Source organism: Electrophorus electricus, chromosome 9 (genome assembly GCF_013358815.1).
Source record: "Electrophorus electricus isolate fEleEle1 chromosome 9, fEleEle1.pri, whole genome shotgun sequence".
NCBI lineage: Eukaryota > Metazoa > Chordata > Actinopteri > Gymnotiformes > Gymnotidae > Electrophorus > Electrophorus electricus.
Genome location: NC_049543.1, coordinates 22,917,431 through 22,930,565, shown reverse-complemented (window position 1 = coordinate 22,930,565; position 13,135 = coordinate 22,917,431). Strand labels below are relative to the sequence as shown.

Below are 13,135 nucleotides of genomic sequence, written 5' to 3'. Positions count from 1 at the left end.
CGTTTCTCATTGCGGCAAACGTGGTGTGCTCCATAGCGCCCTCTAATGCTATGGGTATTTCTCTACTAATTCATTATTAGTCGTCGTGCCATAGAGTTGTCGATGGGCAGCGTCCATTTAGCCACGCACAACCTCCAAAAACAGCGAGAGATGTCTGTAATGCCAACGAAAAGCTTTTTTGGCAAAACCAGGCATGACAATGTTTACTAGATTTAAATGCACTTCAGAAATCAAAAGGTGCAACTGTATAGGTCAAGAACGCGTAAAAAATACGACACACTGGCTTGACACGTCTTCATATTAACAGAAAATAGCTGTAGCGTTTAACTCTGCGCTGTTCAGTTTCAACGCCACTGCAAAACTATTATAAGTGATTTCGATTCTGATTTATCATTTAAACCACATATTAAAAACTGCTCTCCCTACCTTCAGACTACACCACTGAATGTGACAAATTTTGATATGACCAATGATTTGCTATGAGGGGGGTTTTGTGCATGCTATAGGTTGTGCATGTGCAGTCTATAGGTTTCGCCAAGGGCTCTGTGTGACGCAGTCGCTCGGGCAGTGTTGGGGAAATATCGCGAGATGTTAGTTTGAAAAGTGGCGGTTTGGCACCAGTTTAAACAGGAGAAACGGTTTTCGGAAGCAAGGAAACATCTTAAAGTAAAGTACACTTTGTTCTACTTGATAATAATTTAAGTAGACGTAACATTGTTTGATTACAGCAATGCGAAGTTATTTGGAGTCATTTTGATAGCCAAAAGAGTAATTGTGCACATCGACAACGTCGTTTTCAATGGCTTTGCTACACACAGGCCTCGCGTTAGCTGATAGGGTTATATTGTGACTTTAGTTACATTTCGAGACATTGTAAGGGGAATGATTAATTTATGAACTGCTAGCTGTCTAGTGAAGGCGAGTAACCCATGTTAACCTGGCTAACGTAACCTAGAGGTCGTGTTTAAGATTAGCACAGCTGGCTTAAGACAGCAGGGTAGCTGCGTATGAGGCTATGAATACACTTAAATGGAGTAAAACATTTACTTCTAAAACAACCATCGATACCAGCCCCTGATTACAATTCAACAGAATACACAATTCGGCCCGAGATATGTGATTTCTGCAGGATCACTAATTTGTTTCACGTTAATCGTTTTCACATAGAGCGTTAAATCTGCAATGGGGATTGGAAAAATAAGGTAATGGCATGGCAATATATTGACCTAAATTAAAGCTTTATGGAGAATGTTCCTGGATGTTTTCTAACACGTTCAAGAATATCGTCCTATAAGTGCACATTAACCAACGAATGTCTGGTGTTACTTACACAAAACCTTTAGGAAGATTCTTTTGGATTTGTTTGGTTATAAATTATTTAACTAACTGCATTTCACTGTGATTTTGGGAATCTGTGTGCATTTTCTGTTGCTTTTCGGTACACAGTGGTCTTGGTTAAGACGTCCTCATAAGTTATGCATCCAAATGTAACATGGTGAAGTCATCTGTAACGCTACATGACTCTTTCAGGACCGTCGACATGACAGCTGAAAACGAACTTGAGATAAAAGAAGCTTTTCAGCGTGCACAGAAAGCTCACAACAACAAAGCCAAGCTTGTAGCCAGTTTGAAGAACAGATATGTTAAGGTAAACCCCTTAAATGACCGATGCACTCCTAAGTGTCGCCTTTTGGGGGGCGGGCATTACTCCAAGTCACTGTTCATTCTCAAAGTGCATCAATATCACTATTCAAGTGAACTAGTTTTATGTTCTGCTATACTTTGTGCTTGTAGCTGGAGGACAAGTCTGAGTTCCATGAGGAGTTCCTCCGTTGCCTGAAGTATGCCATGATCATCTACACAAGAGAACCTGCGGTGGAAAATGTCATAGATTTTGCAGTGAAATTTGCTGTTAGTTTTGAAACACCTGTGAATGAAGAGGAGGAGGAGGAGGAGGAGGAGGAAGATATTTCATTTCTGAATTTCCTGTTTAACTTTCTTTTGGAGGTAATCCTGAGTCTCCTTGAACAGACTTTTTGTGTTTAGGGACATTTTATAAATGTACAGACTCCTAAAAGAGCCCCTTGTTTTACTAATGTAACTTCTTGCAATGTTCCCCTGGTTTGGGGTTATGAATAGCCTCATAACGGGGAGCCAAAACTGAAAGATATGCAGAGAAGGCTTTTCCCAACATACAGTGGGTTGACAGATTGTTGATATGTCAATATTTCTCTCTCTTCTCTTTTAGTCTCATGGAGCCAGCAGTCATGCAGTGAGGTTTCGTGTATGTCAGCTGGTGAATAAACTGTTGGGGAGTCTGAGTGAGAGTGCCCAGATAGATGATGATCTTTGTGAGAGGATCCATGAAGTCATGCTCATTAGAGTAACAGACAAATACCCAAATGTCAGAATCCAGGCGGCACTGGCAATGGCCAGGCTGCAGGACCCCAGCAATGAACACTGCCCCACTATCAAAGGTACCAGTTCTTCCAAGGCTTGTGTGCTTGTACATACTATAGCTGAGGGCAGTTAACTCTGGATTTGGCCCATGGAGGTAATGGATATGATGTATACATACCCCCTGACTTCTGTGGAGATTCTAAATAGCCAGGCATACACAGTGGGGGAAGTGCTGTAAGTTATTGTGATGATGACACAAGCCATTATGCTTACTGGGATGTCAAAAACCCACTGAGAATTATTTTATATTCTGTATCTAAATTAAAATCAAGCAATATAATCTTAATTATTAAAATGGGGGAAACAATGGCCTATGAGCTTGGCAATAAACTGTAGTAAGTCGTGAATAAGTGATAAACAGCTTTTTATTTCTCCCTCTCTCCTGCTGTTATGTGTAGCATACATCTTGCTTCTGGACAATGACTCCAACCCTGAGGTTCGCCGCGCTGTTCTGTCTTGCATTGCTCCTTCAGCCTTTACACTCCCTAAAATCTACAAACGCACTCGGGATGTCAAAGAGAAAGTCAGGAAACTGGCCTATCAGGTGTGGCTCTTCACTAAAACCTGCAGTCCGTCCAAGCAGATAGATGTAAAACCTAAGATTAATCATTTTGTTTCAAATAAGGGATGCTGTTAAGGTGGTGAGGATACCTTGGTACGGTGATGACGTTTTGAGGCTGCTGGTGTTTTGCTTAATTTATCCTTCACCCTCGTTTTTCTTAAGGAAAGCAATCCCACAGAAAACACAGGCACTTGCTTAGGCGTGTTATTCGTCTAGCAGACTGGAAATTCTGCTCCTTCATGTTGAAGGGTTTTTGATGATTGTGTTCTTTCAGGTGCTTGCTGAAAAAGTTCATATTCGAGCTTTGACTATTGCACAAAGAGTCAGTCTACTGCACCAAGGCCTCAATGACTCAGCAGGTGTGAAGGTTTTATTTTAGTATACTCATTATACGTTAATCAATCTAAATACAGTGGATTGGGTATGACATGGTGAACCGTAAAGTTCAGGGTGAAGAGTTGATTTTCGGATCATTAGGCAGTGTTTATTAATTCTTAGATGTTTCTCTCCTTTTCTCAGATTCGGTGAAGGATGTTGTAAAGACTGATTTACTGCCTGCATGGTTGCAGTTACTGCAGGGAGATGTTTTACAGTTGCTGCATAGACTAGATGTTGAAAATTGTGCGGAGACTGCAGTTTCTGCCCTGCATGCTCTTTTCTCCATGATGACGACCTTTGACGAACTCCTGCAGAATGGCCCCCAGCTGGATGAGCGGTGAGGACCCATGAAAGGGTGCATGCCTGAGTCAGTTGTGGCTCAAAACCTCTGTAGTTTTGTGATGGGTGCTGTCTCTGTTCTTTTTGTAAGTGTCATACAGTTTCAGACCACATTAACTGATTAATTTGACATTAACATTTGATACAGTCTGGAGCAAGAGTTTGTCAGGTTGCGGTTTGTAGTATGCTAATTGGTCACTGTAAGCATCGCCTATCAGCTTCATGTCTCCAGTAGAACCAACTAAAGAAGCAACATTTTGAGATCAGAGGTGTCTTTGTATCTGAGGTCCTGCTGAAATATGTTTTGGGTTTTTTTGCTTGCCTAAGAGGCACTGCATTACTTTATTTACTGCATTAACCAAAGTGTGTGTGTGTGTGTGGTTGGGGGGGGCGCTGAATAGGAAGCTGATTCCTGTGGACTCTCTGTCGTGTGAGAATGTGTTGTACTGGAGGGCCCTGTGTGAATTTATCAAGAGCAAAGGTGCTGAGGGGGAGGAGCTACTTGAGCGTCTTCTGCCTGAACCTGCTATATTTGCTGAATACCTGTACAGGTAAATACCTGCACCTAGACTGTGATGGTAGTTATGCCACATCTCTACTGCCAAATCTTGGAATGTCTGCTGGACTTACTATTTAAAACTGTTAAAAATGCCTGATAGTCAGTGATCAATACCAAATGTCTACAAAACTAATTATTCTGCCATAGGCAGATCGAGTATACAGACAGGTAAACTGCTGTAGTACCTGCTGTTTAATGGGTGGTGCTAAGTTTGGGGCATGTCATTGTAATTGTGTGTGTGTGTGTGTGTGTGTGTGTGTGTGTGTGTGTGTGCGTGCGCACGCGCGCATATACGTCTGTTTCTCAGTTATCTGAAGAGTGTTCCCTTGATGTCTGAGGAAGAGAAGGCTGACATGACTCAGCTGGAATTGGTGATGACAAAAGAGTTCATTGGCCAGCAGCTGATCCTGCTGGTGGGCTGTCTGGACACTTCAGAAGAAGGGGGCAGGTATGGTCAGCATGCCCAGAGGAATCCCCCAGCTCTCACTGCTCGCCTACAAATAAAAGAAAAGGCAGAATGTTAGAAAGAGTGACTCACTCTGTGTGCAGCGTGTCCTCTTATTCACAACAGCCTGGCACTGTCCCACAATGCCGTGTTCCAGGAAGCGGGTGCTTGCCGTGCTGCAGGAGATGCTGGTGCTGCCCAACACTCCACTCTCTCTGATTGGACAGCTGGTGCAGAAGCTTGTGGGGATGCTTCAAGATGACCAGCAACGTATTGCAGTGGTCTGTTGTTGTTTTTTTGCAGAACCCGCTTCTAATCTGACCTTACCTCGTCTTCCTCAGTTAGAATCTGGTTTTCGTTCTTCTGATGATGTCTTAATTTTCTTAAACTTTGTGACTGCTATTCACAGTAAGTGAATGATATTAAGAAGTAGTCAATTTAATAAAATTTGTGAAGCACTTGAAAGGAAAGCTCAGTTTTGGCTGTTAATTGCTCAAACGATGCCCAGCATATGCATGCATTTAGTTTTGTGTCCTGCTGAAGTGGTTTACTGAGTGGTAAAAGCAGTGAGCTGTGTGGCCGGCCTGGGCTCATTGTGGAAGGTGTGTTTGTGCTTCGTGTACTGTGGAGCAGATTGCCGAGATCATCTCTGATGTGAGGGAGCCCATCGTCTCCGTTGATGACACCGTGGATGAGAATGAGAAACGCAAGAAGCAAGTCAGAGTGAGTCAGGCCTCGTTAAACAAGGCCAGCAACGCAAGGCTGCTGTTTCCGCACCGAGCAGTTGTAAGTGTCCCTCTGTCTCTGGCTAGCTGGCCGAGGTGAAGGTGCGCATCGTGGAGTCCAAGCAGGCGCTGGAGGAGTGTATCAGCTGCCAGGATTTTGGCCGCGCGGCCGAGCTGAAAGATTCCATCTCCCAGCTGGAGGAACTGCGTGCCAAGATTTCTCTGGAGGCCTCCCAGGCAGACCACATCAAAGAGCAACGGGTAGAGAAGGTACACACAACTAACACACACCCTCACCCACATCAACACATACAACCGAGTCTCACGCACAGGTACGTATAGAACTCCGAACGTCGTTGTGTAGCGCCGTGTCTCGCTCACATGCTTTACTGCTTCTGCCGCTGATTGAACACGCTGGCTTCAGCTCGAAGAATTTCCACATCATATGGGTTTACGTGTTTGATTGAAAGCACAGTGTACTTGACTCTCTCTTTTTAATTAACAAACTGCTTTCACCTTAATGGTGAATAATTAACAGCGATCTTTCTGCTATTATGCCATCAGTGAGTTCGGTACGATATGGCACCGTGGTGAAAATTTAAAGGCAGCCAAATTGAATTCACTGTTTGTGATTTACAATCACATATTAAAGGGTTTTCTTTTTGTGTGTGTTTGTAGAATAGTCATGTAATTTTGTTATTTTTCAAACTATTTAAAAGTTTGTGTGTGCGACAGGCATTAGGTTATGGCAGTGAGATGGGATTAGCTATAGCGACATGGTCCTGGAGACTTGGGGCTCACCACAGCATTTAAAACACACGTGTGTGCGCACATAGACACTACTGGTATTGTACCCACTCTAGCAAACACAGACAACTGCAAATTAAAAACTGGCTAAATTAGCCTGGCAGTAATAGATAAACAATCAATAATTGCAAACTGAAGCTTTTAGGTTTGGTCAAACTGTAGGAGTGTTCTGGTGTGGGGTTGTCAGGATTTTTAATGTTTTAGTTGTCTTCCTAATCTTGTTTGGGAGTCATTTACAGATGATTGATACGGTGCATGGGCAGAATGTTTTAGTACAGGAATGAGCAATTGCGTAGGTGTCTGTCTTTACTATTTTCAATTTAAGTGATCCCATTCTAAAAGGACAATATTGAACACGTCAGATTGATGGGTTCACACGAGTCAGTTGTTTCTCAGCAGCACATGTTGGGGGGAGGCGCATGTCTTAATGTAACACAATATTTATAGAAAAACAATTTTGTGTGTGTGGTAGAGGAGAAGGGTGTACTGCTTTCACTGGAAAACTTGCTTATTTACAATTTTCACACACCTTACACCATATAAAAAAACAACAATATTTTAAAAGCAATCTGTTGCATTTCTATAGACTGCTTCATTTGTGCATCTTGCTATTAGATTGGTGTGCAGTTATTGACGCGGTGGTAAACACAACTTGATTATGGAAATTCACATGAATAGTATGTGTACATATTGTAGAAATCGACTGGCCTTTTTAAAAAAAAATTTTAGAAAAAGGTCAGCACAATTAAAAATGCTTTGTTGAAGACATCATCTGACAAATTCTCTCCATCAACATTAATAGTGCATAGGCCAGTACTGTGAGAATTAACATACAATATGCTATTCAGCTCTTAATGGATACTGTCCAGTTTAATGGACGTCCAAATAAGCTTCTCTCAGGCAAAATCTTGGAAATTGCCTTCTGACGCTTGGATCTTTGCTCGTGACACAATCTGGATGCTGCAATTTCAGGTTTCCAGCTGCATGAACACCAAACCAATATCTTTAGTAGATTTAACAGCGTGGCTGTGGTCTGACTTGCTTGCCTTGCAAATGTTCCTGCCTCAGCTGCTTCTGTGAGTGAAACGGTTGTGCTGTGGTTTCCTGCGTCGTTTCCTGTGTAGGCGCACATGAATGTATTAAGGGTGGAAATCTCGAGGTACCTCAATTTAATTTTGTTCACTTTAGGGCTATTATAAACAGTTTCCTTGTGACCACCACAAAACAAAAAAGTACTACTGTTTTATTAAATGTGAGTTACAAATGAGGTTCATGAGGTGCTTCACGTAAATGTAAAAAAAACAACAACTAGATTTAAGTAGTTTTGTGCAACAACTTGTGCATAGAAAAAGCTCTGATGTCCTTCTGATAATTTCCACACTGCAGCCTCTGGAAAGTTGTGCTGGAACCTGAAAGCAGTGCAGTGTTGATCCTCCTGGCTGGTAGTTGGCGCTCATGCTGCCAGGCTAAACCAGCTCTTCACTAGTGCACTGTCAGCATTTGTACATGTGTGTTTTGTGTTTTGAAAAGTCTTGGCTTTCAGGTGTGGAGCTTGGCCACAGCACTGTGTCATCTCTAGACTCTACCAAGGTAAACCCACTGGAGTTGAAATGCCCAATGTGCTGTAAAAGGTCTTTGACCTGAAAAAGCTGTGGGTCTTTAAAAACAAAGAACAAACAAACAAACAAAAAAACACACGCTCTAGAAATTGTCATAATTTTGCTGTGTGTGTTTGGCTCTAGAATGATCCAGAGACTTTGCTGAAGTGTCTGACGATGTGTGCAGAGGTGATCAAACGGATGAATATCAACAGAGGAATTTGCCCAACAATGAATGCTCTCATAGAGTCTCTGGTAACGCGTGTTCACACTTATACACACTGAATGAAAGCCAGTCGCTGTCCCTATAAAGACACACACACTGCCTGTACACTGTCACATACAAATATGTCCACACACATACAGAGCACAAGAATTAAAGGAATACTCCAGTGTCTGTTAAGTCTAAAAGCTTTTTGAGAGGCTCGGTGCTGGGCTTGTTCCTTAACCGAGTCTCTAACCGAGCTATTTGACCTGTTTGTAGATTCTGCCGAGTGTGTCCAACGCCAACCCGACGGTGAGGAACATGGCTGTGGTCTGTGTGGGCACTGCTGCTCTCCACAGCAGAGATCTGGCCAACACACACCTGGTACTGCTTCTGCAGGTATTTGTCAAGCACACACCTTGGACACTTCAAACTGCATCCCCACACTCTCCCCTCTTTCTGATTTCTCTGATTAATCATTATTTTTTACTATTCAGTATTTAGTGAAACACCAATATTATTTAAAATGTTGACGATAATGTTGACATCCTTGGAGAAAAAAGATCCCCATTGAAGAGAAGATGCAATGCTTGAGCACAGATTACCTGTAGGGTTCCTCCACAGTATGAACACGTTTGAAATTCCATTTTAGTCATTTCTAGGTCTGGATAAATATGGAAAATGTTTTTCCAGACTACTGCCCCTATTCTGTGTTCTAAAATATAAAATGCAGAGTAAAAAATAAATAAATAAATAAAAATTACACGCAGAATGTTTCTCATGACAAGCAGGCAGTCGGTGCAACTGAAATAGAAATGTTGCATGCAGAGCTGCGTCCAGGGCTGTGCCCCAGGCTGCACAACAGCGCTGCCCCACAAACCCAAAATCGGTTTGAAGGGAATTGCAGGGCAGCATCTTTTAGTTGCATATATACGTGGCATCATAAATAACCGACTACTAAGCTTGGTTGAACATCCCAGGGATGTTACGCAGGGAGTTATCAAAAAAGTATGAGTAAGGAAACCACCTGGCTGCTTTTCTTCTTGTTTCCATGGACACAGTGAGGCTGCTCAGATGCCATGAAAAAATTTAATTGTTTAACCCTTTCAGCTCACATTGGTTCTTATTTATAAAAGTGATTTTAAAATATGTGGGGAAACAATGTATTTATTCAATATGTTAAGGGAAGGTATACAGTTATTTAAATTTACATGACAAAAACTGAACATTTTTAGCATTGCAGCTTGAATAAAGTACTGAGCACTAATGCATATTTACAGTTGGCTTTGTAAATAATTTATGTACATAATAAACATCTTGCTATTTGTACTTGAATGTCCAAAATGATCTGAAAGATCTACCAAGTCTGGAAGTTTGAGTATGGAATGGAAATGGAAAATGTATTTCAAACACACTAGCTAGCTCTTTACCACAGAGTGGGTCTGTCTGAGTCAGCTCCTAAGAGGTTGAATGGTGTTGGAGTTGAATTTCCATAGAGTTCCGCTGCCCAGCCCACTGATCAAGGATTTGCGAAATAAAAATATGAACTGAACCACAAAGATCGTGGCCTTAAGAGACCCCTCTTGAAAGTGGCTGAAATTTGCTGATTGTCTGTTATTGGACTGTGGCAAGTCATATTAGATGTGTAACTTTTTTTTTTGCCTTGTAATGTGAGCTGTCTGTATGTATAGGGTTTGTGTGTTTGTGTATAGATCACACAACTAGATGAACCCAAGGTCAGGATCAGTGCTCTTAGAGCTCTCATTGACCAGCTGCTTCTTAATGGCATCAACATCCTACAAGACAAGTCCACCCCTCAGCCATCTCAGGCACCTGATTTGCTAGACAGCATTGATGGACAGGCTACCCAGCCAAGTGAAGAGGACGAGGAGAGCCCTGTGCAGAGTGTGTTGAAGATGCTTTCAGAGTTCTTGGATAGTGAGGTAAGTTCTTACACAGCAAGGTGCATGTTGTACTTATGTCAGATTGAGTTGGTGTCAGTCTCACAAATGTATTCTTCATACAAACAAGGTTTCCTTTTTTGTGATATTCTACACTGATGCCTGGACCCTCAGTTTACTGTGCACACACAACTAGCCACAACAGCAAACCTATTTTTATTTTTTTTTGCCTTACTGTGCACATTTTCAGCACTCTTGAGTACAGTGTCCAACTTGGTTGTGATCAAGTATGAATTTGACATATTGTTTGCACGATTACACATTAGTCGCCAGAACATCTCTGATTTGTCTTCTGGGTAAACAGGAAGCTTCACTTTTACTGCAAGTTCATATTGCTTTTATATTGTAACTTGTTGAGATTTTATGCCTGCTCCCAAACGGCCCACCATCTGTGTAAAAGTCGGGGCTTCATCTCCAGCTTCTTTGGAGTTTCTAACCAGTTAGGTGCTACAGTATAGATGTCCCAGCAGCAGTCTGTTGAATGTGTTTTTGGGATTTAGGCTGAACTAAACAAGCTCCTGTGAGAACCGTGCGCTCTCTTCTAGATTTCCGAGCTGCGCACGGAGACGGCTGAGGGTTTGGCCAAACTCATGTACTGTGGGAGAATCGTGAGTGCAAAACTGTTCTCGCGGCTGGTGCTGCTGTGGTACAACCCTGTAACGGAGGACGACCAGAGGCTGCGTCACTGCCTGGGAGTGTTCCTACAGCTTTACGCTCGAGAGAGCAGGTACACATAACACCGACTCCCACGCCAGAGCTTGCACACAGTAAATGAAAGCATGTCAGAGAAGAGCAGGATTGCAGAATTACTTGCAAAAAAAATTTGCACTTGGTCTTTAAAAAAGAGAATATGTTTTTGCAATCATTTGTTCCCTTTCCCTGTAGAGCCCATCAAGAATGTGTGGAGCAGAGTTTTCTGCTTTCCATGAGAACTCTGTTCAACGCTCCAGTGACTTCTCCTCTCTCTGAGATTGACACTTCCAACGTGGCTGAACTCTTTGTAGAGCTCACACGACCCAGTGCTCTCATACAGCCTGCTGCCATACAGGTGCATCCATCAGAACTGCCTTAGTACAGTGTGAGATGATCGGAAAGTCGGACCTGCCTCCACTCACTCTGTTCTGTTCCTCCTCTCTTGCCCCCGTCAGGGCGCGAGCGTGCACGAATCCTTGGCGGTGCGCTTGTGTAATGAGATCCTGCGGGATGCGTCTGCTCCTGAGGTTCGTCTCTACTGCAAAACCCTTGGCTGTCTGGAGATCAGCACTGAGCCAGGACCTGCCAATAATGAACTGCAACAACTGCTCACAGAGATACTACAGGTACACCCCTGACATGTCTTAGACATGCAATAAACATTTCAGTAAACATGTTCGCATTTGGTTTCAATATGAACCTTTAAAATTCCTTGGTTGGTGCTGTGACCTTAAAAAAAAAAAAAAAAAATTAAAAACAAAAAACTCTCCTCATATCAGAAATGTATATTGCAGTTGCTTACAAAGATGCATTTAATCAACCAGTACCGGCTGTTTCTCTTTGTGTGTGTCTGACTGTGTGTGTGTGTGTGTGTGTGTGTGTAGGCGGTCAAGGATAAGTACTGTATAAGAGCTGTTGAGAAGGTCCTCAGTCAGCTGCAAGGATGCCGCAGTGCACCCACAGAGGCTCAGGACACCGTTCTGGCAGCACTGGATCATAATGCCAGTGGTATAAAAATATGTACCAACAAATATACAGAGCTGCTGTAGTTATACTTTGTAGCAGATACACAACCTGTAGTCTGGCACTTTGTCTTGTCTTTTTATAAAATGTGATGGCTTAGCAGCTTCTGATGCAAATATCTGGGAGGTTTTCTCTCTCTGACCTTCCTGACTGCTGTAAAACAGTTTAATTTGTCCTTACAGAGGCTGTGAAAGATGAGGAGGCCAAATCCAAAAGGGCCAGAAAAGGTGCTGTACTGAGATTTCATGTTTTTCCATCTGTGCTCGTTTTACATGTTTCTCATTCGCTTTTCCTTATGTCATACAGGCCAGAAAAAAGTGACCGTAGCCAAGGCTGCAAAGAAAAGCTGCAAGATGAAGGAGTCTTCTGATGAAAGGTGGGATATTAATAATCCTCAAATTCCATATAATAAATGTTCATCACAGATTACCTGATGATGATGATGCTAGATTAGTTCCTGTCTCTGCAAGTACTAACAGTGCGAGTTGTTTTTAGTGATGAGGAGAATGTTCCAGATGCACCTCCAGTGATGCGGCCCAGTCGTTGTGCCAAGACTGCAGCACTGACTAAAACCAAGCAGGACTTGACTGCCCTCATGAACAAAGAGGCCAGTCCTTAACCTGGGTTCACCTGTAGACTAGAACCCTATACCAGCAAGGACTAAAGCCAATCAAGGCCTCCTTAGTAATACCTCCACCAAATTGGCAAGCCATCTAAAAGTAAACTGCATGCCAAAAAAATCGTCATTTATTGTGGCATTTGTGCTTTTAACAGAAAATTACTTGTTTTTATGAGCATTTAGGGAATTAAGAATTCACTCAGCTCAAAGGCAAGCCAAGAGGAATTTTTAGATCTTGCAGACCCAGTGCACTGGCACCAACTTTAAAAAAATTAACATTTGAAGGCTCAAGTTAGCACAATTTTAAGCCTCAAGCAAATTCATGAAAACTGTTTTTTCACTTGGTGTCTTTCCTTTATTCATTTTCTCACATTTGCTGTATTTCTGCAATGTTTTTACCACTGTACCTGTCCTTGAGATGATCCAGTCTTCCCAGCACTGTGGCAAAGGTCTGGCTTAAAGATAAAGGCTGTTTCAAACACCAAACTGGTCTGATGCTACCTTAGCCGCGTCATTAATGTAATGATGCTGTAAATCAAATGTCCTTGCTGTGCTGTTTGAATGACTTGCTTTCATCTTCACGGCTATTTTTAGCAGCGGGTGTATTGGCTTTGGCTCTTTAATGGCATATCCAGGAAGACTACTTTTATGCAGATTTGTAATGCTTAACCTGAAATTTGTAATAAAATGTTAACTGCATGGAGCAAAGGCTTGATAATTTGATCAGTGTTGGCCGAGGTTACGCTGGTCTACATAAGGCT

The 13,135-nt window shown here is 42.4% G+C and overlaps 1 protein-coding gene across 2 annotated transcripts; it reads left to right on the top strand.

Annotated features, from left to right (window-relative positions):
* Positions 1–583: 583 nt before the first annotated feature.
* On the top strand, positions 584–13,077 carry ncapg (non-SMC condensin I complex, subunit G). Of its 2 annotated transcripts, XM_035529544.1 has the most exons (23): positions 584–666; positions 1,531–1,648; positions 1,795–2,007; positions 2,249–2,477; positions 2,859–3,004; positions 3,297–3,381; positions 3,542–3,737; positions 4,141–4,290; positions 4,606–4,746; positions 4,901–5,024; positions 5,377–5,466; positions 5,556–5,738; positions 7,806–7,865; positions 8,018–8,128; positions 8,358–8,477; positions 9,791–10,021; positions 10,585–10,766; positions 10,925–11,087; positions 11,188–11,358; positions 11,617–11,740; positions 11,938–11,982; positions 12,062–12,131; positions 12,251–13,077. In XM_035529544.1, exons 2-23 carry the CDS (start codon positions 1,541–1,543, stop codon positions 12,372–12,374), a joined length of 3,066 nt encoding a protein of 1,021 aa, XP_035385437.1. In that variant the 5' UTR covers positions 584–666; positions 1,531–1,540; the 3' UTR covers positions 12,375–13,077. The 2 variants fall into 2 exon arrangements, with proteins under 2 accessions (XP_035385437.1, XP_035385438.1); XM_035529545.1 differs by lacking the exon at positions 7,806–7,865.
* Positions 13,078–13,135: the final 58 nt, after the last annotated feature.

Excerpts from the sequence above, each read along its gene's own strand:
- ncapg (XM_035529544.1), top strand. The coding sequence starts at position 1,541 with ATGACAGCTGAAAACGAACTTGAGATAAAAGAAGCTTTTCAGCGTGCA. Across the intron at positions 5,739-7,805 it reads AAGAGCAACGGGTAGAGAAG|TCTTGGCTTTCAGGTGTGGA; the intron begins GTACACACAACT and ends TGTTTTGAAAAG. Across the intron at positions 11,983-12,061 it reads ATCCAAAAGGGCCAGAAAAG|GCCAGAAAAAAGTGACCGTA; the intron begins GTGCTGTACTGA and ends TATGTCATACAG.